The following is a 22430-nucleotide window of genomic DNA, read 5'->3' as shown; positions in this document are numbered from 1 at the left end:
ATATTTATGTATATATATTTACCTTACTCTCCCTCCACCCCAGAAATTACTGCCTCTGAGAGCAAGGAAGTGTGGTTACCCCTTTCCTCTTCTCCAGACTCTGTTTATGGGCTCCTCTGACAGCTCTTCTTTCTTTTTTTTTTTTTTTTTATGATGGTATTTTTAATACAGTGGGCATGTGTAGGGGGCATTTACATAATTAGTCAAATTGCTCACATTTTCCAAAAACATGCAAAAATATCACTAGAAGGATGATTATTATTAATATTTCCATTTTCTTAGGAGTACACTGGTTCTCAGCACTGTTCCAAGTACACTTTTGGGCAAGCTGGCACAGATAGGAATATACAATAAGTGATCATGGCTTCTTCCGCTGAAAGTATACTCAGATCTGCTAAGATTAAAGATAGCAATCCTGAAGCATTCATCTTCTGCTATCGCTACCTCTCCCTTCAGCTGAACCTTCGATGGTATTACCTACTCCAAAAACTTGATCACCTCCATGGCGATGACTCCAAAATCTAGCTTTCTCATCTCAGCCTCTTCCACAAGTCCTGGATCTGCTTTTGCCAGCTTGCATTGTAAGTCTGTCTTTCCTAAATGAATGGAATGCATTGTCAGGACATCAGCATCAAGGCCAAAAAGCTAACCATTCATCTTTTCTCCCCAGACAGGCTTTCTCTCTGCCGTTGGTCTTAGCTAGTCTGTTAAAGGCTCTCCCGTGTTCTTTTTTATTTTTTAAATTAATTTATTTTTTATTTTATTTTTTTATTTTACTTTTTTAAGCTCTTTATTGGAATATAATTGCTTTACACTCTTGTACCAGTTTTTGAGGTACACCAAAGTGAATCAGCTGTATTTATACATATATCCCCATATCCCCTCCCTCCCGTGACTCCCTCCCACACTCCCTGTCCTGGCCTTCTAAGGCATCACCCACCATTGAGTTGATCTCCCTTCCCACTAGCTATCTATTTTACAGTTGGTAGTGTAAATATACCTATGCTACTCTTTCACTTCGTCCCAGCTTCCCCTTCTCCCCCCACCGCAGCTCCATGTCCTCAAGTCCATTCTCTACATCTGTATCTCCACTCTTGCCCTGTCACTGGGTTCATCAGTACCATTTCTTCAGATTCCATATATGTGAGTTAGCATACAGTATTTGTTTTTCTCTTTCTGGCTTACTTCGCTCTGTATAACTGTCTCTAGGTCTATCCACCTCATTACATATAGCTCAATTTCATTCCTTCGTGTTCTTTTATCTTTGATTCTCAATCCTAAATTCAATATGTTGCCAAACACAATCAACTCTACTGCTACTATTTTCTTGTTTCTTTCCTCTTCTCTCCAGGACCTCTGTCAATATGCTAGATAGAGGATATATTTCTGACCTATGTTACAGCAAAATAAACTCATCTCCCCAGTTCTAGTTTCTGCCTGATATAAATCATTCCTCATAGCATTTACAGATCTGTCTTCCTAAACCACAGTTTATATGAAGCCATTCTCCCGGCAAAGAGCCTGCAGATGTCTTCTTGGCTTTCTGAATTAAGTTTAAACTCCTCTAGTTGGATATTTAAGGCTGGCTACAGTGCAATCCTAACCTTTATTTACAGATTTGTAGCCAGTTTTTACCGTTCCTCCACCCGAGGCACCAGTCACATTAGACAGCTTTATGGACCCTGAATTTGCCCTTGATTTTCTCCTGCTACCTTTGCTTCCACCTAGAAAGATTATCACACCTTTCATCCCAGCATGGTGAAAGCCAAGACAGCATTCAGGGCTCATCTACAAGCTTATTTTAAAAAAATAATCCTTTTTTCTGTTTTGCATCCAGACAGAAGAATCTCTTTTGATCCACCAAGGATAGTTTGTATCATGTATTCAATTGTCATTTTTTGATACTTCTGTTTTCTCCTCTCCCATTACTGTGAACTGCTTGGAGGCAGAATTTATCCCTTATGGGTTTTTTTTTTCCATGTTTTATTCCTTGTGATAGTGGGCAGGTTACCTTGACAGAGTAAACACTCAATAGACATTATTGGGTTGAATGAATGTAGTTCCAGGATTCTTGTCCAATAGCTTAACCTCTGAGATGCACGTCCTCATCTGTAAAAGCAGGATGTTGCACTGTGAATCTCCGCCAGCTTCATAATTCTTTTCTTTTTTTTTCACCCCCCGCCCCCTCCCATACCTCGAGTTCTCCAGTCCATTCTCTGTATCTGCATCCTTGTTCTTGTCACTGAGTTCATCAGTACCATTTTTAGATTCTGTATATGTGAGTTAGCATACAATATTTGTCCTTCTCTTTCTGACTTACTTCACTCTGTATGACAGATTGTAGTTCTATCCACCTCATTACATATAGCTCCATCTCATCCCTTTTTATAGCTGAGTAATATTCCATTGTATATATATGCCACATCTTCTTTATCCATTCATTTGTTGATGGGCATTTAGGTTGCTTCCATGTCCTGGCTATTGTAAAGAGTGCTGCAATAAACATTATGGTACAAGTTTCTTTTGGGATTATGGTTTTCTTTGGGTATATGCCCAGGAGTGGGATTACTGGATCATATGGTAGTTCTATTTGTAGTTTTTTAAGGAACCTCCAAGTTGTTTTCCATAGTGGCTGTACCAACTTACAGTCCCACCAACAGTGCAGGAGAGTTCCCTTTTCTCCACACCCTCTCCAACATTTGTTGTTTCCAGATTTTGTGATGATGGCCATTCTGATTGGTGTGAGGTGATACCTCATTGTGGCTTTGACTTGCATTTCTCTGATGATGAGTGATGTTGAGCATCTTTTCATGTGTTTGTTGCCCATCTGTATGTCTTCTTTGGAGAAATGTCTATTTAGGTCTTCTGCCCACTTGTGGATTGGGTTATTTGCTTTTTTGGTATGAAGCTTCATGAGCTGCTTGTATATTTTGGAGGTTAATCCTTTGTCTTTTGTTTCACAGGCAATTATTTTTTCCCATTCTGAGGGTTGCCTTTTAGTCTTGTTTATGGTTTCTTTCGCTGTGCAAAAGCTTTTAAGTTTCATGAGGTCCCATTTGTTTATTCTTGATTTTATTTCCATGATTCTAGGAGGTGGGTCAAAAAGGATGTTGCTTTGATGGATGTCATAGAGTATTCTGCCTATGTTTTCCTCTAGGAGTTTTATAGTGTCTGGCCTTACATGTAGGTCTTTAATCCATTTGGATTTATTTTTGTGTATGGTGTTAGGAAGTGTTCTAATTTCATTCTTTTACATGTTGCTGTCCAATGTTCCCAGCACCACTTATTGAAGAGGCTGTCTTTTTTCCATTGTATATTCGTGCCTCCTTTGTCAAAGATAAGGTGCCCATATGTGTTTGGGCTTACTTCTGAGTTCTCTATTCTATTCCATTGATTGTCCTTTCTATTTTTGTGCCAGTACCATACTGTCTTGATCACTATGGCCTTGTAGTATAGTTTGAAGTCAGGAAGCCTGATTCCACCAACTCCATTTTTCCTTCTCAAGATTGCTTTGGCTATTCGGGGTCTTTTGCGTTTCCATACAAATCGTAAGATTTCTTGTTCTAGTTCTGTGAAAAATGCCATTGGTAATTTGATCGGGATTGCATTGAATCTGTAAATTGCTTTGGGTAGTACAGTCATTTTCACGATGTTGATTCTTCCAATCCAGGAATAGGGTATGTCCCTCCATCTGTTTGTGTCATCTTTGATTTCTTTCATCAATGTCTTAAAGTTTTCTGCATACAGGTCTTTTGCCTCCTTAGGCAGGTTTATTCCTAGGTATTTTATTCTTTTGGTTGCAATGGTGAATGGGAGAGTTCCCTTAATTTCTCTTTCTGCTCTTCCATTGTTAGTGTATAGGAATGCAAGAGATTTCTGTGCATTAATTTTGTATCCTGCTACTTTACTAAACTCAGCAATTAGTGCTAGCAGTTTTCTGGTAGAGTCTTTAGGGTTTTCTATATATAATATCATGTCATCTGCAAAGAGTGACAATTTTACTTCTTCTTTTCCAATTTGGATTCCTTTTATTTCTTTGTCTTCTCTGATTTCTGTGGCTAAAACTTCCAAAACTATGTTGAATAATAGTGGTGAGAGTGGACACCCTTGTCTTGTTCCTGTTCTTAGAGGGAATTCTTCCAGTTTTTCCCCATTGAGAACGATGTTGGCTTTTGGTTTTTCATATATGGCCTTTATTATGTTGAGGTAATTTCCTTCTGTGCCCATTTTCTGGAGAGCTTTTATCATAAATGGATGTTGAACTTTGTCAAAAGCTTTTTCTGCATCTATTGAAATGATCATATGGTTTTTATCCTTCAAGTTGTTGATATGATGTATCACGTTGATTGATTTGCATATATTGAAGAATCCTTGCATCCCAGGGATAAACCCCACTTGATCATGGTGTATGATTTTTTTAATGTGCTGTTGCAGTCTGTTAGCTAGTATTTTTTGAGGAGTTTTGCATCTATATTCATCAGTGATATTGGTCTGTAGTTTTCTTTTTTTGTGACATCTTTGCCTGGTTTTGGTATCAGGGTGATGGTAGCCTCGTAGAATGAGTTTGGGAGTGTTCCACCTTCTGCAATATTTTGGAAGAGTTTGAGAAGGATAGGTGTTAGCTCTTCTTGAAATGTTTGATAGAATTCACCCGTGAACCCATCTGGTCCTGGCCTTTTGTGTGTTGGGAGATTTTTAATCACTGCCTCAATTTCCGTACTTGTGATTGGTCTGCTCATGGTTTCTATTTCTTCCTGGTTCAGTCTTGGAAGATTGTATTTTTCTAAGAATGTATCCATTTCTTCCAGGTTATCCCATTGATTGGCATATAGTTGCTTGTAGTAGTCTCTCATGATGTTTTGTATTTCTGAGGTGTCCGTTGTTACTTCTCCTCTTTCATTTCTAATTCTGTTGATTTGCATCTTCTCCCTTTTTTTCTTGATGAGTCTGGCTAATGGTTTATCAATTTTGTTAATCTTCTCAAAGAACCAGCTTTTAGGTTTATTTATTTTTGCTATTGCTTCCTTCCTTTCTTTTTCATTTATTTGTGCTCTGATCTTTATGATTTCTTTCATTCTGCTCACTTTGGGGTTTCTTTGTTCTTCTTTCTCTAGTTGTTTTAGGTGTAAGGTTAGGTTGTTTATTCAATATTTTTCTTGTTTCTTAAGGTAGCACTGTATTGCTATAAACTTCCCTCTTAGAACTGCTTTTGCTGCATCCCATAGGTTTTGGGTTGTTGTGTTTTCGTTGTCATTTGTTTCTAGATATTTTTTGATTTCCTCTTTGATTTCTTTAGTGATTCCTTGGTTGTTTAAGAGTGAATTGTTTAGCCTCCATGTGTTTGTATTTTTTGCAGTTTTTTTCCTGTAATTGATATCCAGTCTCATGGCGTTGTGGTCTGAGAAGATGCTTGATATGATTTCAATTTTCTTGAATTTGCCGAGGTTTGATTTGTGACCCAAGATGTGATCTATCCTGGAAAATGTTCCGTGTGCACTTGAGAAGAAAGTGTATTCTGTCGTTTTTCAATGAAATATCCTATAAATATCAATTAGGTCATGATGGTCTAATGTGTCATTTAAAGTTTGTGTGTCTTTATTTATTTTCTGTTTGGATGATCTGTCCATGGATGTAAGTGGGGTGTTCAAGTCTCCCACTATTATTGTCTTACTGTCAATGTCCCCTTTTATAGCTGTTAGCATTTGCCTTATGTATTGAGGTGCTCCTATATTGGGGGCATAGATGTTTACCATTGTGATATGTTCTTCTTGAATGGATCCCTTGATCATTATGTAGTGTCCTTCCTTGTCTCTTGTAATAGTCTTTACTTTGAAGTCTAATTTGTCTGATATGAGTATTGCTACTCCAGCTTTCTTTTGACTTCCATTTGCATGGAATATCTTTTTCCATCCCTTGACTTTCAGTCAATATATATCCCTTGGTCTGAAGTGGGATTCTTGTAGGCAGCATATAGAAGGGTCTTGTTTTTGTATCCATTCAACCAGTCTGTGTCTTTTGGTTGGAGTTTAATCCATTGACATTTAAAGTGATTATTGACATGTGTGTTCCAATTACCATTTTCTTAATTGTTTTGGGTTTGTATTTGTAGGTGTTTTCCTTTTCTTGTGTTTCCTACTTAGAGAAGTTCCTTTAGCACTTGTTGTAAGGCTGGTTTGGTGGTGCTGAATTCTCTTAACTTTTGCTTGTCTGGAAAGCTTTTAATTTCTCCCTCAAATCTGAAAGAGATTCTTGCTGGGTAGAGTCTTCTTGGCTGTAGGTTTCTCTCTTTCAGGACTTTCAGTATATCCTGCCATTCCCTTCTGGCCTGCAGAGTTTCTGTAGAAAGGTCAGCTGTTATCCTTGTGAGTTTTCCCTTATATGTTGTTTGTTGCTTTTCTCTTGCTGCTTTTAATATTTTTTCTTTGTGTTTAATTGTCGTTAGTTTGATTAATATGTGTCTTGGTGTATTTCTCCTTGGGTTTATTCTGTATGGGACTCTCTGTGCTTCTTGGACTTGGTGAATTATTTCCTTTCCCATGTTGGGGAAGTTTTCCACTATAATCTCTTCAAATATTTTCTCAGACCCTTTCTTGTTTTCTTCTTCTTCTGGGATGCCTATAATTCGAATGTTGGTACGCTTAATGTTATCATTGAAGTCTCTGAGACTGTCTTCTAATCTTTTTATTCTTTTTTTTTTTCCTGCTCTGTGGCAGTTATTTCACCCATTCTATCTTCCAACTCACTTATTCGTTCTTCTGCCTCAGTCATTCTGCTGGTTATAGCATCTAGAGTATTTTTAATTTCAGTTATTTTGTTATCCATTGCTGTTTGTTTTTCTGAGTTCTTATGAACTGTTTCTTGTCCTTTCTCTATTTTGTTATCAAGATTTTGTATCATTTTTACTATCATTACTCTGAATTCTTTTTCAGGCATTTTTCCTATTTCCTCCTCATTTATTTGGTCTTGTGGGTTTTTTTCCTGCTCCTTTGCCTGCATGGTGTTTCTTTGTTTCCTCATGGTTGTCCAAACTTTTGGGGTTGCTTGTCCTGGTGATAGAGGTGTTTATAGAAGACTGTCCAAGCCTCAGACTAATGTCCAAGTATTGGATTAAACGAATATTAAGTCTAGGAAACACATACATGTATAAGACACACGATTACTGAATCCATTAGGACATAAGGCTCTAGAAAGACCTGACAGAACCCCAGTGTGCTATCAGATATTCAAAGAGAAACCCAACAGAAATTGACTACTGAAACAGAACAAATCAGAGACAAAAGCAAAAGCAAACAAACAAACAAATAACACCTTACACATACAAACATTAATCCAGGGAGATTTTGTAAGCTAGGATCAAATATAGAAAAGAGCCAGAGTACCACCAGAGTGAATGGAGATTCTCAGAATGTAATTAGACAACTGTACTAAGAACTAAGATAAAGACAAAAGCCTAATATTAAATACCAAGGCAGTGCGTCATCTGGAGAATAGAGCAAGGAGTCTGAGCAGACCGATAGTGTTGCTTATAAGTATGCTAAGATAAAATAAACTTAAAAAGGCTGGAAGAAAGGGGAACAGAAGAGTGTAATATGGTTGGAAATATGCAAATAAAAAGGAATAGAAATGTATAAAATATAGGGATGAAAGGAAAGTATGAAAGATATATTGTCTGTACTACCAAAAACTTAGCTAGATATAAAAGTATATAAAAAGGCAAAAAAAAAAGAATAAAAAAATCATTAAAAAATTATGTTATAAAACTTGTAGATCCCTTAGGGCTAAGATCGTATTTAATTTAAAAGGAAAAAAAAAAGATAGAGAGAAAAAGAAAAAAAAAAATTCAGAACTGATCCCAGAATGGACCAGTTCAATAGGTATTGATACTACTATTTCTGTTTCCTTAGTGTCTCAGCTGTAAGTGTCCTTCTCCTTGCCTTGGGTTTTTTTGCATCATTCTGTGACCAGTAGAGGTTCCTTTATTGTTCGTCTGTAAGCGTGGGTGTGTGGGGAGGGAGAGGATACAATATTGGCTCCTTCTCCTGGGAGTGAGTGAGCAGTGGTGCACTGTTGTCTCAGTCGGGCTTGGAGGTGCCTGTTGCAGAGGGACGCTGGTGGCTCAGGTGTAAACAGAAAGTCTTAGGGTTGGGCCTCTCTGAGGGTTTTTTTTTTGTTGCTGTTGTTGTTGTTGTTGTTGTTGTTGTTTTTCTCTGCAGCCTCCCTGCTGCTGGAGTTGCAAGGGGTTTTAATCTAGCCCCGCCCGAATGCCTGAGGGTGCTTGTTATCCCTGAGTGCCTTAGGTGTCCCACAGGGCATCTCTCCACTGGCTGTTGCAGAGGCCCTGAAAGAGAGAGAGAGGCTATGCACGCGGCTCCTCCCCCCCCGCCTGTGAGCCTGCAGCCTCCAGCTGCCATCATGGCCAGGCAGCTCTCAGGGACGGGCACTCCTCTCCGCGGACCTCCTCCCTCCTGTCCTCTCGGTCCGTCACCCTACCGGCAACAATGTTTCTCACCCTGAACCAGCTCTCCGGTTCCCACGCTCCCGCTCCCGGACCCTCCGTTCAGCCGTGGATCGACCTCTCGGTCCAGGAATGCTGAGCTGTGCTGTGACCGGGAATGCTGAGCTGTGCTGCGGACCCTCCGTATGTTTCTCACTCCCTCCCGTCTGCCACAGCTCCACCGCTTCACCCTCTTTGAGCCGTCGTAGATGCCTCCCTACCGGCTATGTCGGGCTCCCCGCGGTCCTTTCTGGTGTCCGAGGCCGTCTGCTGGTGTTCAGCTGGTTCTCTGTGGGAATTACTGCGTCCTTCTGTGCATTCCCAATGCATCTGCGGAGAGGGATGCACTCCACGTCCCGCTACTTCGCCGCCATCTTTTTGAATCTCCATAATTCTATAATTATAATTAAATTATATTCATGTCATATATGATCATAATTATATTCATCTTTTTTTGGAGTTTGGGGGTAGAGTTTGGAAGAAGAGTTTTCACAGTGACTATAAACATTTTTACTGACTTTTCCTGAAGCTATTCATTTAACAGAGACTGAAAAATGGAGAGGACTGGTGCTTTAATACACAGCACGGGAATTACTTCTCTTACCCAGTTTTTGAGTGTGATGATTTTTAGGACATTCCTAGAATAATAAAATCACAAACTGCTAGAGCTGTTAGGGTTTGTACTTCATATTTGCCTTTTAAAGTTGCTGAAATCATTATTAATAATAATATTTATTGAGCATCTACTGCCTTGCCAGGCAGTGTGCTAAATTCTTCATATGCATCTTAGTATTCCTCACAACAACCCCTAGAGTAGGTTCTATTATCCTTATTTCACAGATGAGGAAAATTCAGAAGACTCTTTGGTACTTTATAAGCATTTAGTAAATTCTGTGACTACTGCCCTTATGTGTAATGTAAAGCTAATAATCATTATTAAAATTTTAGAAATTTTGCTGAAACTTCTGATTACATTTATGGTCTTTTACATACCACTTTAAAAAACTTAATCTGACTGTTTTCTTGGGTTTTGCTTATCTTTCATATAAGACAAATAATATGAAATTTAGTTGAAAATTCCCTAATTTGGCTCCAGTGGAAATTTAGACATTTATTGACTTGAAATCAAACTTTGCTCCACAAAAGTGTTTATCAATGTGTGGTCCGTGGCCCCTGGTGCTTCTTGGTGGAAGTGGGCAGTGTCCATGGACTGGTCAGAACTAATCAAGTCTGCCAGGTGCTGTCAAACAAAGGTAGGGAGCAACTCATGTTTTTGTACCATTCATTTTAAGCAAGGTTCCCTAATCTGCTTGGCAAACTCAATGTGTTTTTCCTAGAATGGTAACAAAATAAGGTTTTCCTATGTGTAATGATCTAGTGCTGTTGCTAATAACACGTAAGAAATGGAAACTATGAGATATCATGCAAAGCAGTACTTTTCAGAGCAAAATCAGGCACTTTTTAAGGTTGATATTTAACATCTGTTATTTAATAGGCTATGTGTGACAAAATTTTAGGTACTAGGGATGCAGTGGTGAAGAAAGCTCTGCTCTTATAGAGCTTATATTCTCATTGGGAGGACCCAAATAACAGCCAAGTCAAGATTAATTTTAGAAAGTGACACATGCTCTGAAGAGAATAGAGAGCTTAATGTCATCCAGGTGTATATTCAGCAACTATGCACCAATATACCTATGCTTGTGGCCTTCAGCCTGCATCCCTTCTGATCAGTGCTCATGCTTTAGAGATTATTAAATGATTTTTAAATATCCCTTCCGGATGTGATGGTAAGTGTCTGGGAGTGTGATAATACAGATGGAGAAGTTAGGATAGATTTTAATGAGGCTTTTAACTGAGATCAAGACGATGAGAGGAAGCAGCCATGTGAAATAATAGTGTCCTCTATTCATAGGGGTCAAGGGACAAGCTCATGCAAAGGTCCTGTGGCAAGCGTGCAAAAGCAAGGAGACTTGTCTGGCGGTAACATCGTGTGTCAAGGGCACAGTTGAGGGAGATAAAATCAGATAGGTGTCAATGACATGCATTGTGGAAGAGCAGGTATCTGTGCTTATGGCCAATATTTTGTCTAATGAATAGAGGGATGTCCTAACATGAATCCATTTTCACTTAGTATATGAGGAAACACACAATAATGTTTTTATCTACAATTGGATAAAAGTGTTCTCAGTAACAAGTGGTAATCACTATATTTGTCACAAGTAGGGTTTTGACATGCAAATAAAATAGTAAGCACTTACATGTCACATAGTCAATCAATAACTGGCAATATGCCCAGTATGAATTTGATGTTCGAGTAAAGAGAAAGCATTGTGAATGTGGGTAATCATGGACATTGAATGTCTCCCTTTTCAGGTTGCTATTCAAAGATACAGGCTAGAAGTGAAAGTAAGACTCCCTTTTTCCCTCTGAAGTATGCTAGGTGTCAAGCGGAAAGTTGCTCCTGGGAGCTTTTCAAATGAGGGATAAGATTCCTTTAACAATTCACAGCATCAATAAAAGATTAAGGTCTATTACTCTGATTTCAGGCACTTTTGCTTTGTGACATATCTCAGAAATACATTTAGTAGCTTGAATAGCTTGACTGTATCACTTTAGTGACAACATGATGTTAATGTTGATGATAAGACAACAGATTTCTTAAGTCTAAATTGGTACATACAGCTCAATTCCGAAGAATATGGTTCTTTTTCAGCCCTCAAATTTCTTCTTCACTTGTCAGATAAGGAAATGGATGACACACTGATATATTTTAAAAAACAAATTTAAGTGGTGCAACCAGAACAGAAAAAAATAGTTTCCATAAATAAATACAAAAAAAGAGAATTTGAAATACATTTGCCACTCTGCCCCTTCCTGATCATTCAAATGCTTTTGAATGTGATATAGTAATTAATTTAGCATCTTTTGGCACACAAAACATGGTATTCGATGTTAAATCTCCCGTTAGTTTGGATATATTTCATGTTTGATCGAAATATCTAGAACTATAAGGCAGAAACACAAAGGATTCAAACTTATTTTAGGGGAATTGTATTTAAGTCTTAATGTAAGTTAAGAATTTCTGATTTTGTAGAAATAAAGAATACTGAAGTAATTAACTGCATATAGGACCTGATTTGCATCCCCAGATAATCATTATTAGGCCAAATATAAATAAGTTGGTGAAAAATTTCAAATAATATCATCCATCTCACTGACACAAAATATTTTTAATATTGTTAATTTAAAATCTGGTTATTAATTTTATTCTTTAAAAGCTTGCAATAATCCTGTTTCTCAATTTATCTAAAATTGATATCCTGTGAATGTAATGAAGACACAGTATGTGATCCACAAATGAGAAACTCTGTTCTGGGAAATAAGGGATTCATGCTGCAAGTGGGACTTTCCTGAGTGCAACAGAAGAGACTGATTTAGGGTTTAGGAATAACAGTTAATTGGAAAAGAGTTCATTATACTAAACATAATGAGTGCAAAAGTCTATTAATTCTGAAGTCTTTTCTGTAACTAGATTTATATCTATAGCAATGCAATTATTTCATCACATAGATTGTTTGGAGCTGATCATTGTCAACTGAATGAATGTTTTTGAAAGTGATCTTTATTTCTCTTAGGATGTGAAGTGAATTTTCATGTGTAATCTAGCAGATGACGCTGCTGCCATGGTTTGTGCACATGGTATCAAGATTGGAAGGTAAGTTTGTATACTTCCAAAAAGAAATTAAAAGGCAGATAAAGGAAAATATTATCAACACTGCAAGGAAGCAGCCAACCCCAGAATGTGGGACCATCTACAATGCACATGATCTGTTTTATAAAACAGGTCAATGGCACTAAAAAAAATGGGAGTTGGCTGTTGAAGAGCAGAGAAGACTTAAGTCTGACAATGAAATTCAAAGTGTAGACCTTATGTAGATCCTGCTTCAGAGAAAATAACTATAACATTATTGCTGAGATAAAAAGGACCATCAAACGTGTATTGGTGATATTAAAGAATTGCTGGAAATTTTTGATATGATAATGGTGCCCTGGTGGTGATGTCAAAATCTGTTTTTATATGTTAAAATGAAATACTGATGTATTTACAGTTGAATTTCCTTTAAAATATTAAGGAAAAGAATTAGAGGGGAGTGAGTAAAATTGGGTGTGCAAAATGTTGATAAATATTGCAGTTGGGTGAGTGATACACACATTTTCATAATACTATTCTGTCTACTTCTGTGTACATTTTTATTTTCTGTAATATCAGGTAATTTTTCTACCTTTATTAAAATGACACATTCAGTAGACCACTTTACACGGTCTTTAGCTTCACAGAAGCTGCTGTTTGAAGAACCTAAAGAAACCATAAACAAGACAAGAAGACAACCCTCAGAATGGGAGAAAATATTTGCCAATGAAGCAACTGACAAAGGATTCATCTCCAAAATATACAAGCAGCTCATGCAGCTCAATATCAAAAAAGCAAATAACCCAATCCAAAAATGGACAGAAGACCTAAATAGACATTTTTCTAAAGAAGACATAGAGATGGCTAACAAACACATGAAAAGATGCTCAACATCACGGATCATTAGAGAAATGCAAGTCAAAGCCACAACGAGGTATCACCTCACACCACTCAGAATGGCCATCATCCAAAAATCTAGAAACAATAAATGCTGGAGAAGATGAGGAGAAAAGGGAACCCTCCTGCACTGTTGGTGGGAATGTAAATTGGTACAGCCACTATGGAGAACAGTACGGAAATTCCTTAAAAAACTAAAAATGGAACTACCATAAGACCCAGAAATCCCACTCCTGGGCATATACCCTGAGAAAGTCATAACCCAAAAAGAAACATGTATCACAGTGTTCATTGCAGCACTATTTACAATAGCCAGGACATGGAAGCAACCTAAATGCCCACTAACAGATGAATGGATAATGAAGATGTGGCACATATATACAATGGAATATTACTCAGCCATAAAAAGGAATGAAATTGAATTATTTGTAGTGAGGTGGATGGACCTAGAGTCTGTCATACAGAGCAAAGAAAGCAAGAAAGAGAAAAATGAATACCATATGCTAATTCATATATACAGAATCTAAAAAAATGGTACTGATGAACCCAATGACTGGGCAAGAATAAAGATGCAGATGTAGAGAATGGACTTGAGGACATGGGGTGGGGGATGAAGGGGAAGCTGGGACAAAGTGAGAGAGTAGTATTGACATATATTCACTACCAAATGTAAAACAGATAGCTAGTGGGAAGCTGCTGCATAACACTGGGAGATCAACTCCATGATGGGTGATGACTTGGCTGAGATAGGGAGGGTGGGAAGGAGTCACGGGAGGGGAGGGGCTATGGGACTATATGCATAAATACAGCTGATTCACTTTGTTGTACAGCAGAAACTGGCACAATAGTGTAAGGCAATTATACTTCGAAAAAGAGCTTAAAAAAGCAAAACCAAAACAGAGTATTGTTAGATGATTTGATACTATAATAGCATGTAACTTCAGAAATGTAAGAAAAGTCTGTAGTTGAATGGAAAACCTATTATCTTAATTTTGTTTTATTCAGTTAATCCCCATATGTGGTTTTTCTTTTTAAAACATTTTTTAAAATTCTAAATATATGCAGAAAAGAGCATAAAATAAATTTGTAGTTTAATAAATAATTAGCAAATATTGTACGATCTTGACTCACATTAAGAAATAAACAGCTGTAGGAACAGAAAATCACTTTCTATACCTTCTTGATCATAACCCTTTCCCCTACCTTGAGGCAATCCTTAACTCTGACTTAGTTTTGCCTGTTTTTGAACTTTATATAGCTGGAATGATATGGTGTGTATTATTTTCTCTTTGCTTCTTTTGTACAACTTTATGTTTGCAAGATTCGCTCATGTTTTTGCTTGTTGCTTTAATGCAATCATTTTTATAACTAAACAGTAAATAATTCTGTTGTAGGCATTCCTGTACATTAACTTTGGGCACATAGACACAGTTTCCTGAAGGCTTATGCTCAGGAGTAGAATGGCTGTCTCCTCGGGTGTGCTGCTTTTTAATACAGATGCCCAGATCGTTTGTATCTGTCTTATCTGCTTTGCTAACGTGTCTTAACTTCATCCCACTTACTTTGATAGGTAGCATTTTCATTATTATTGAGTTTAAATTGTTTCTAATTTTTATTGTTATTTCTTCTTTAACCTGATTTGGAGGAACATTTCTTTAAAAATATTTTTAAAATTGAAAGGAATACAGTACTGTACAAATTATAGTTATTAGAGCAAAAATGAAGAGCTCTGTATGTTTACCACTCAGAAGGCCCTCTCATGTCTCCTCCCAAGTCCAAGAGAGGGCCAAGGCATTACATTTAAGAAAGTACTTACTTTCAGAGTTGGGCAAATGCAGAATTGGCACTTGTCTGAGTATGAATAGTTCAGGCCCTGACAGCCATAGACAACACATAAATAAATGACCATGGCTGTGTTCCAATAAAACTTTATTTACAAAAACAAGCAATGGGCCAGAATTTGCCTGTGGACTGTAGTTTCATGATTTCTGACCTAGATTCTTCCTTTTGACCTATCTGCCAGCTCACTAATTCTCCCTTCAGCTTCATCTAATCTGTTGTTAATCTCATTTGTTTACTTTCTTTTTCATCTCCAGAATATCTACTTGCAATTATTTAAAATATGTGCTATCAGTGTTTACAATTTCCTATTTCCTAAAGATGCCTTAAGCTTGACTCTTATTTTTTAAACCGTAGATGTTAAGTAAGCCTGTAGTTTTGTGGTCTGTGACTAATAATTCCAGTATTTGAAGTCTTGCAGCTCTGCTTTTGACTTTTGCTTATATTTATTTCCTCAAGTTCTTATTTATCTTTTGTCATATGCTCCTCTATATCCTGCAAATTTATTTTGTGGAAATAATTTGAAACCTAGGATAAAGGTATATTCATCTATAGCAGTGGTTCTCCAGGTGTAATCCCTGGACCAGCAACATCAGCATCACCTGAGAATTTGTTAGAAATATGAATTCTTGGGCCTCATTCCAGACTCACTGAATCAGAAAGTCAGGGGTTGAGGATCAGCAGTACATGACTTAACAGCCCTCCTTGTGATTCTCATGCATGCCCAAATTTGAGAACCACCACTTTCAGGAAGATTTTCCGTGTTTACATTCAGCATCTAGTCTTTCTGAAATCTAGTTAAATTCATGTCTTGAATGTTTTGGGCCTCTTAGATGATGTAAATTTGAGTGGCTAATCTGGTTGACTCAAGTGGCAAATTTCCTCTATGGGTATATCCACTGTGGTCTCAGCTTAATGTGGGGAGAGTCTCTTCTTGGCCCCTCCACCTTGAGCAGACCCTGGATTTGATATCTGTTTCCCTCTTTCCATATGCCCCCTCCAACTGAAATTCAAAGTTTCAAACTGGTAAAGACTTCAGATGAAAGGAATGTCAGTGCCTCCCTTTTTTCCAGATTCAAACTTGCCCCTTAGATCTGGCTAGTCATTCCATACCAACTTGTTAGCTGATTGATGACTTTAAGAAGATGTTTTTAAGTTTCATCCAGCAATTTCAGTTTGCTTCTAGCCAGAGAGTTAGTTCCAATCCACCCCCCCCCCATTATAGGATATGACCTCATGCAGGTATTTCTAGGATTAGTATTTGTTTGTATCTAAACATAAGAGAAAATAATAAAATGTAGGTAGTTTACCTTAGTGGGGACATGACACTGATATGAAATATTCTTAAAATGCTTACCTTGTGTCTTGAGATTTATGCCTCAAAGATATACAGATTTACTCTCCAATGAAGTGTTTTGACCTTGTTAAAACTCTTCTCTTTGGTTGTTGAAAGCTCTTTTGCTTCATTCATATATCACAAGTCTTTGGAAGTGATGTAGCAATCACCTGAGACTTAAATTTAATCTCAGACGGTTTCTCTTCATGTACTTATGAAACATACTCATATTGGCAGAAAGTTGATGCGTTTTATCATTCTGAAGTGGAATGATTCTATAAGGAAATGAATTTATTGACTGTTCAATGAAAGTAACATATTTATGCAAAATATTTCTGTAAGGCAACATCTGCTTTTAGTTTGAGGGGACATATTCACACAAGAGTGTAGACAGAGATGTAAGGGAAATTAAGATCCCAAATCTCTTTACCAGGACTTTTTTTTTTATAGATAGTGTAAAAATATTGTCTTTGCATGAACAGATACTGAAATTTCATAAAACCACAGGATTCTGTGGCAAACCTGACAGCATTTAAATTAGCTGATGGATTCTGGAGAAGGGCACATGGACTCCAGTGAAAGGAGACCAAATGTAATTCTCTAGAGACATTTGGATGAAAATTCAGTCTCCCTGTGTGTTTTTAAATGACTATTCTGTCCTTTACACATATTGTGTTCAGACAACTAAAATAAATGCCAAAGGAACCTGGAAAACTAGCAGACTGATAGAAACAGGATGTGGATATTTTACTACAAGGAGAAAGGATTTAAAGTGTTACCTCCAGAAATTTGCCTAGATTTGTGATTAGCAATCAAATTCTCTTTTAACCTAAATCACAGTCTGCATCTTCAGATGTTGTCTGTTAGTTATGTCTGTGAAGGTAAGCATGATCCAATGGCTGGGCTTGGGAATGCAACACTTTTGCAGTACTTTCTATAAAATGAGCCTGTGAGTGAGTTTGTTTATAAGCTCAGGTGATATGATTTCCAGATCTACCAAAGTTGTTTTTTCAGTGGTTTTTTTCGTTTTCTGTTTTTTGTTTTTTTTCAGTTCTACAGCTGAAATTTGGATGTTTGTGATGAGTTGTTGTAAGACAGTTCAAGAGCCTAAAATTCCAGGATGTGGCTGGAGCTTGAGGTGCGCAGGGCCAGAGACGCCACAGACCCGGGACCCGGAGCAGCTCGGAAGCGCTGAATAATAGCTCTTCAAGTCTGCAATAAAAAATGGCCTCCAATAAAACTACATTGCAAAAAATGGGAAAGAAACAGAATGGAAAGAGTAAAAAAGTTGAAGAGCCAGAACCTGAAGAATTTGTAGTAGAAAAAGTACCAGACCGACGTGTGGTGAATGGGAAGGTGGAGTATTTCCTGAAGTGGAAGGGATTTACAGATGCAGACAATACTTGGGAACCTGAAGAAAATTTAGATTGTCCAGAGTTAATTGAAGCATTTCTTAATTCTCAAAAAGCTGGTAAAGAAAAAGATGGAACAAAAAGAGAATCTTTATCTGACAGTGAATCTGATGACAGCAAATCAAAGAAGAAAAGAGATGCTGCTGATAAACCAAGAGGTTCTGCCAGAGGTCTTGATCCAGAACGAATCATTGGTGCCACAGACAGCAGTGGAGAATTAATGTTTCTCATGAAATGGAAGGATCAGATGAGGCGGACTTGGTGCTAGCAAAAAGAGGCAAATATGAAGTGTCCTCAAATTGTAATTGCTTTTTATGAAGAGAGACTAACTTGGCATTCTTGTCCAGAAGATGAAGCTCACAGGTTGTTTGCATTGCTTTATATATATATATATATATATATATATATATATATATATATATATATATATAATCTGTGTCTTGGTTTTTTGATTTATTAGTGTGAAGAAATAACTACATTCTAATGAAAATCAAGTTTGATATGTTCTTTTGAAGTAGTATTAGGGAAGTTGTTGGGTTTTTGTTTTGTTTTTTTGCATCTGTAGCACTGGTTACTTTGACCAAATAAAAGCTTTCTGTAGTTGCTTCCTTTAGCAGAAAAGAATGTTTGATACCATGGTATGTTATTTCCTCTGCACTAGAGAACAGCTTTTCTAAATGTTGGGGGAAGTCTTCATAGTCATTACTCAATCAGAATTTAGAATTTGCTTTTAACTCATATATGCCTAAGGACCGTTCTGGGTTTTTTGTATGTGTATATATAAAATATATATGTAAATGGTTTGGGGTTTGCTGTTGTTGTTGTTTAAATACATTTACCAAAACAAAAACAGCTTTTCACAACCATGAATAAGTCCATGTTTCTGGGATTCCATCGTTTTGAGCAGTATGAGAAATCACTTCAACTTAAAATGAAAATTTTAAGTCTTAACCTTTCAAATTAAATAATTTTGTAATTAAGTAGACAGATTAATGTAAACAATTTAAATTGGATAATTTTTTAAAGCAGTCCTATCAGAATCTGCATCTATATCTACAGTCATATAAATGTACTTTTATATGCAAAACCCCTAAAAGGAAAATTTTATCACTATCCACAACCTCCCCACCCAAATGAAAAAAATAGAAAATATCTGGTATGTTTTAATTAGCCAAGCAAGACTTAGTTAAACAGACATTTAAAGGTTCCTTTTGGTGAACCATTCTTTTACAAGAAGTTGAAATCCCTATGCTATATTTACTGAAAGGCTGTGATACATGTAATGTCTCAGACTTGTTCATGGAAACTTAATCAGATTGTTAGAGATGTTGGCAATCTAGGATCTGCAGGAATAAATGAGTAAAGAAACTTTTCTAAAGTTGATCTGCATATTTTTTTCAAACTTTACCCCAACCCATTTCTTACATGTATGCTCCATCTTCTCAGTATTTGGGGTTACTGGTTCAGCAGAAGGCAGGAAAAACAATAACTTTGTAGTAATCAGAATGTTATTCAACTGTATATTGTTTACTTCATTGTAAATACTGGTGAACAGTGGTCAATGAATAGTTTTATATCAGTTTGTTAAAAAAAAAAAAAGAGCCTAAAAATCCCATAAGGTCCTACTGCTTTGGTGTGTCATTTATCTGAGAAAGATTGGCTCTTTTCAGAAGCTCCAAAACAAAGATGTTCGCCTTCAAGATCTCTGAAAATCTCTATTAGAACATATTTTAAGGCCCTCCATATGTCATTGATGTGGATGTTTACATGCCTCTAATGCTGCTCACTGAAAATACACAAGCTGATCAGTGGAAAAAATTGTACAAAGGCTTTTGCTACATTCTCTGCTTAAAACCACCACTGAGATTATGCTTTTCTTTCATTTCTTATATCCCAAAGTAAATATGGTTAAGATGGAAAAGAACGTATAAGGCTATAAAACCTGTTTTTTTCTTGTTGAATCTGTATACTGCTTTTAGCCAGTTGCTCCCTTATTTTCTTTTGTTTTGAGTTGTCTTGCCTTGATTTTCCTTCCAAAATCCTAGATTAATCACATACTACTTTTCCAAAACTATGCACAAATTCTAAAGAGCCCATCTCTGCCCTTGAAGAGCTCAATCTAGTAGGTACTTAGAAAAAAAGTAATTATGCGGTTTAGTTTTAAAATAGACATATAGGCAATTATTTATGAGAATTTACATAACTGCAGTCAGAATTTCTTACTATACAAAGGTGCAAATTTTTGTTTTACTCCTTATAAATACAGTGGAGTCATCAATATAATTCACAGTTTATACATAATGAAAATCACAGAGAAACACAGAATAACCTAGCAGATCAACTGAGGAGCTGATACTAAGATTTGATGAGTAATCCATCAGCATAGCTCCCAGTCAACTAGCCCATGTTCTTGGGTGAGTTCTGAAGTGTGTGATGGGGAGTGCAGTTCAGCACCCTGGACAGGGCCACCTCTTCCCACCCCTCATACCACAGCATCTGCTCCTGTGTTCCTCCTACACTGGGCACCACAGGATGACTCGTGAACGGGAAGTGATGTTATTAACAGAATTGTGGTAACAGTGTTATAACCCTGTGTTTTACGAAGGTATTTAGCTGGATGTTGGAGGTGATTTGTAATACTGATGAGGACATGAACACCTCATCGACCCGCTCATGCCTTTGTGTACATGGCCTGTAAACAGCCCTGAGCAGACTGTGGAAGGTCAAGTTATTTGTCTGTAGCTTTTATCAACAGTTACATTGAAACAGACCTTTTCTTACTATGAACCTAAATTACAAGGGCACAATCAGTCATGAATTCTGTTTTGTTGTTGCAGTAAAACTGCTATGTTATTTAGCCTTTGGGAGGAGACGTTGGAGGTAAAATGTGTGAGGGAAGATGAGCGTTTGAGTCTCTGGATGTGTAACAGCTATGCCTGCCTCTGTGCAGCTAGGCATTTGCACTCTGTGGATAATGCTTGTAGGGTATATATTTGTATGTCTAGAAAATGCAAGGCAAGTACCTGAAAAATTAACATAGTTAAAAATATATGTGTGTATCCTGGTTGAAAATTATTTAAAAATCAATAACTTTCACATATGCCAGCAATAACCTCTTAGAAAATATAATAAAAAAACAGACTCTAATAATAAACAGAAAATATTTTAAAAGACCCATAAGTAACCTTAACAAGAAATGTGCAGGACATATGAAAAAAGGTATGAGATATCACTGAGGGTCATAAAAACAGAATTTACTGAGAGGAAATCTTTTTTCCTGGAAGGCAAATAGAATATAATAAAGACTTTGTTTCTTCTAAAATTAAATATAAATACAATCGCAATAAAAATTCCAACTGAACCACTCCAAAATGTATCAGTAAAAATAATGTGTAAAAGTGCCTAAGACTTTTTTAGAAAGAAGAAAAATGATGTGGGGTTTTCATTAATAGATAATAAAATACCATAACAATGATATCCAATCAAACCATATATGGATAAGATTCAATATGGTAAAAGGCAGTTTTCTAATAATATATAATTCATGTATGGCGTTGGGACCATGGGCTGTGTATAAGAAAAATATATAATTGAATTAGAATTCAAAAATAATCTCATACTAGTTTCCTGATGTAAACATGATTCACTATATTAAGAGAATAAGAGGTTGTGTCAATGAGAACTAAGATTCCACTTCTGATGATGCAACCCCAGAAGCCAGTAGTGATACAGAGACCTTGGAGAAGATGGCAGTTTCAGTGTTGCTACGAGTGAAAATAACAAAGATGAAAAGAGACCAGACTTCTAATAGGGCATGGGGCTTGGTGAGCAAAGCATGGCCAGAATTTTGGCCTTTCCACTCTCCTATCCCCCAAGACTCTCTTTGGCCAGGAAACTTTGCACAGTGCACGTAAAACACCACTGTGCTCGCAGCCAGCCCTGAGTGGGGTGGTGCTCACACATTCTGGAGGGCAGCTTGGCACATCACATGTGCCTATTGCTGATTTCAGGATTTCCCTTTATGGAAAGGTATCCCAGGAAGGTGACAGAAAAAGCACAATGGGGAAAGTTTTAAATAAGCAAGTTACTTATTAATAAGGTGTTGGCTAACAAATTATATACACTTACAAAATAACTAACGATCTTTAGAAATTTTAACAGACATGATAGTTTAACAAGTAGCATGTTGTTTGAGATAAAATTTACATTTCTCCCACTGTTAGCCATGTTAAGCATTCTCTCTCACTTTTTTTAATAAATAAATTTATTTTAAAAAATGTATTATAAAAGAATAAGAAGGTAGGGCAGAGGCAAGGAGGGCTGGGGATGGAAGGTGGGTAGTGTGGGAACCAGGAAGACATGGGGCATAGGGCCAGAGAGAGTGGAGAAGGAGAGCATCTCCCAGGTGAGGGAGTGTTAGCAGGGAGAGGGGAAGAAACTCCCCAAACCAAAAGTGGTCCTTGAAAACAGGACTCAGAAGCCATGAAGATCAAACCTCAATTCTTCAGTATATTCCACAATGTGAATTATTTAAGATCCCCTTCCCCCCATTTCACTGTATTTCACTGCAGAGTTAAGAGAAGACAGGCAAGAGAGAAGTGAAAATCTAATCTTGCAAAGTCATATTCATTTTTAACTTTTTAATTTAATTTAATTTAATTCAATTTAATTTTGTTGGCCCAGCTGCCCAGCATGTGGGATCTTATTACCCTGACCAGGGATCAAACCCAGACCACCAGGGAAGTCCCATATTCATTTTTT

General features: G+C 37.0%; 1 protein-coding gene across 1 annotated transcript; it reads left to right on the top strand.

The window, feature by feature from the left end:
• Positions 1-17427: 17427 nt before the first annotated feature.
• On the top strand, positions 17428-17937 carry LOC130846304 (chromobox protein homolog 3-like). The gene has a single exon (XM_057724454.1). It carries the CDS (start codon positions 17482-17484, stop codon positions 17935-17937), a length of 456 nt encoding a protein of 151 aa, XP_057580437.1. The 5' UTR covers positions 17428-17481.
• Positions 17938-22430: the final 4493 nt, after the last annotated feature.

Source organism: Hippopotamus amphibius, chromosome 2 (genome assembly GCF_030028045.1).
Source record: "Hippopotamus amphibius kiboko isolate mHipAmp2 chromosome 2, mHipAmp2.hap2, whole genome shotgun sequence".
In the NCBI taxonomy this organism is placed as follows: domain Eukaryota; kingdom Metazoa; phylum Chordata; class Mammalia; order Artiodactyla; family Hippopotamidae; genus Hippopotamus; species Hippopotamus amphibius.
The sequence above is the reverse complement of the archived record's forward strand: the minus strand, read 5'-3'. Positions and strand labels throughout refer to the sequence as shown.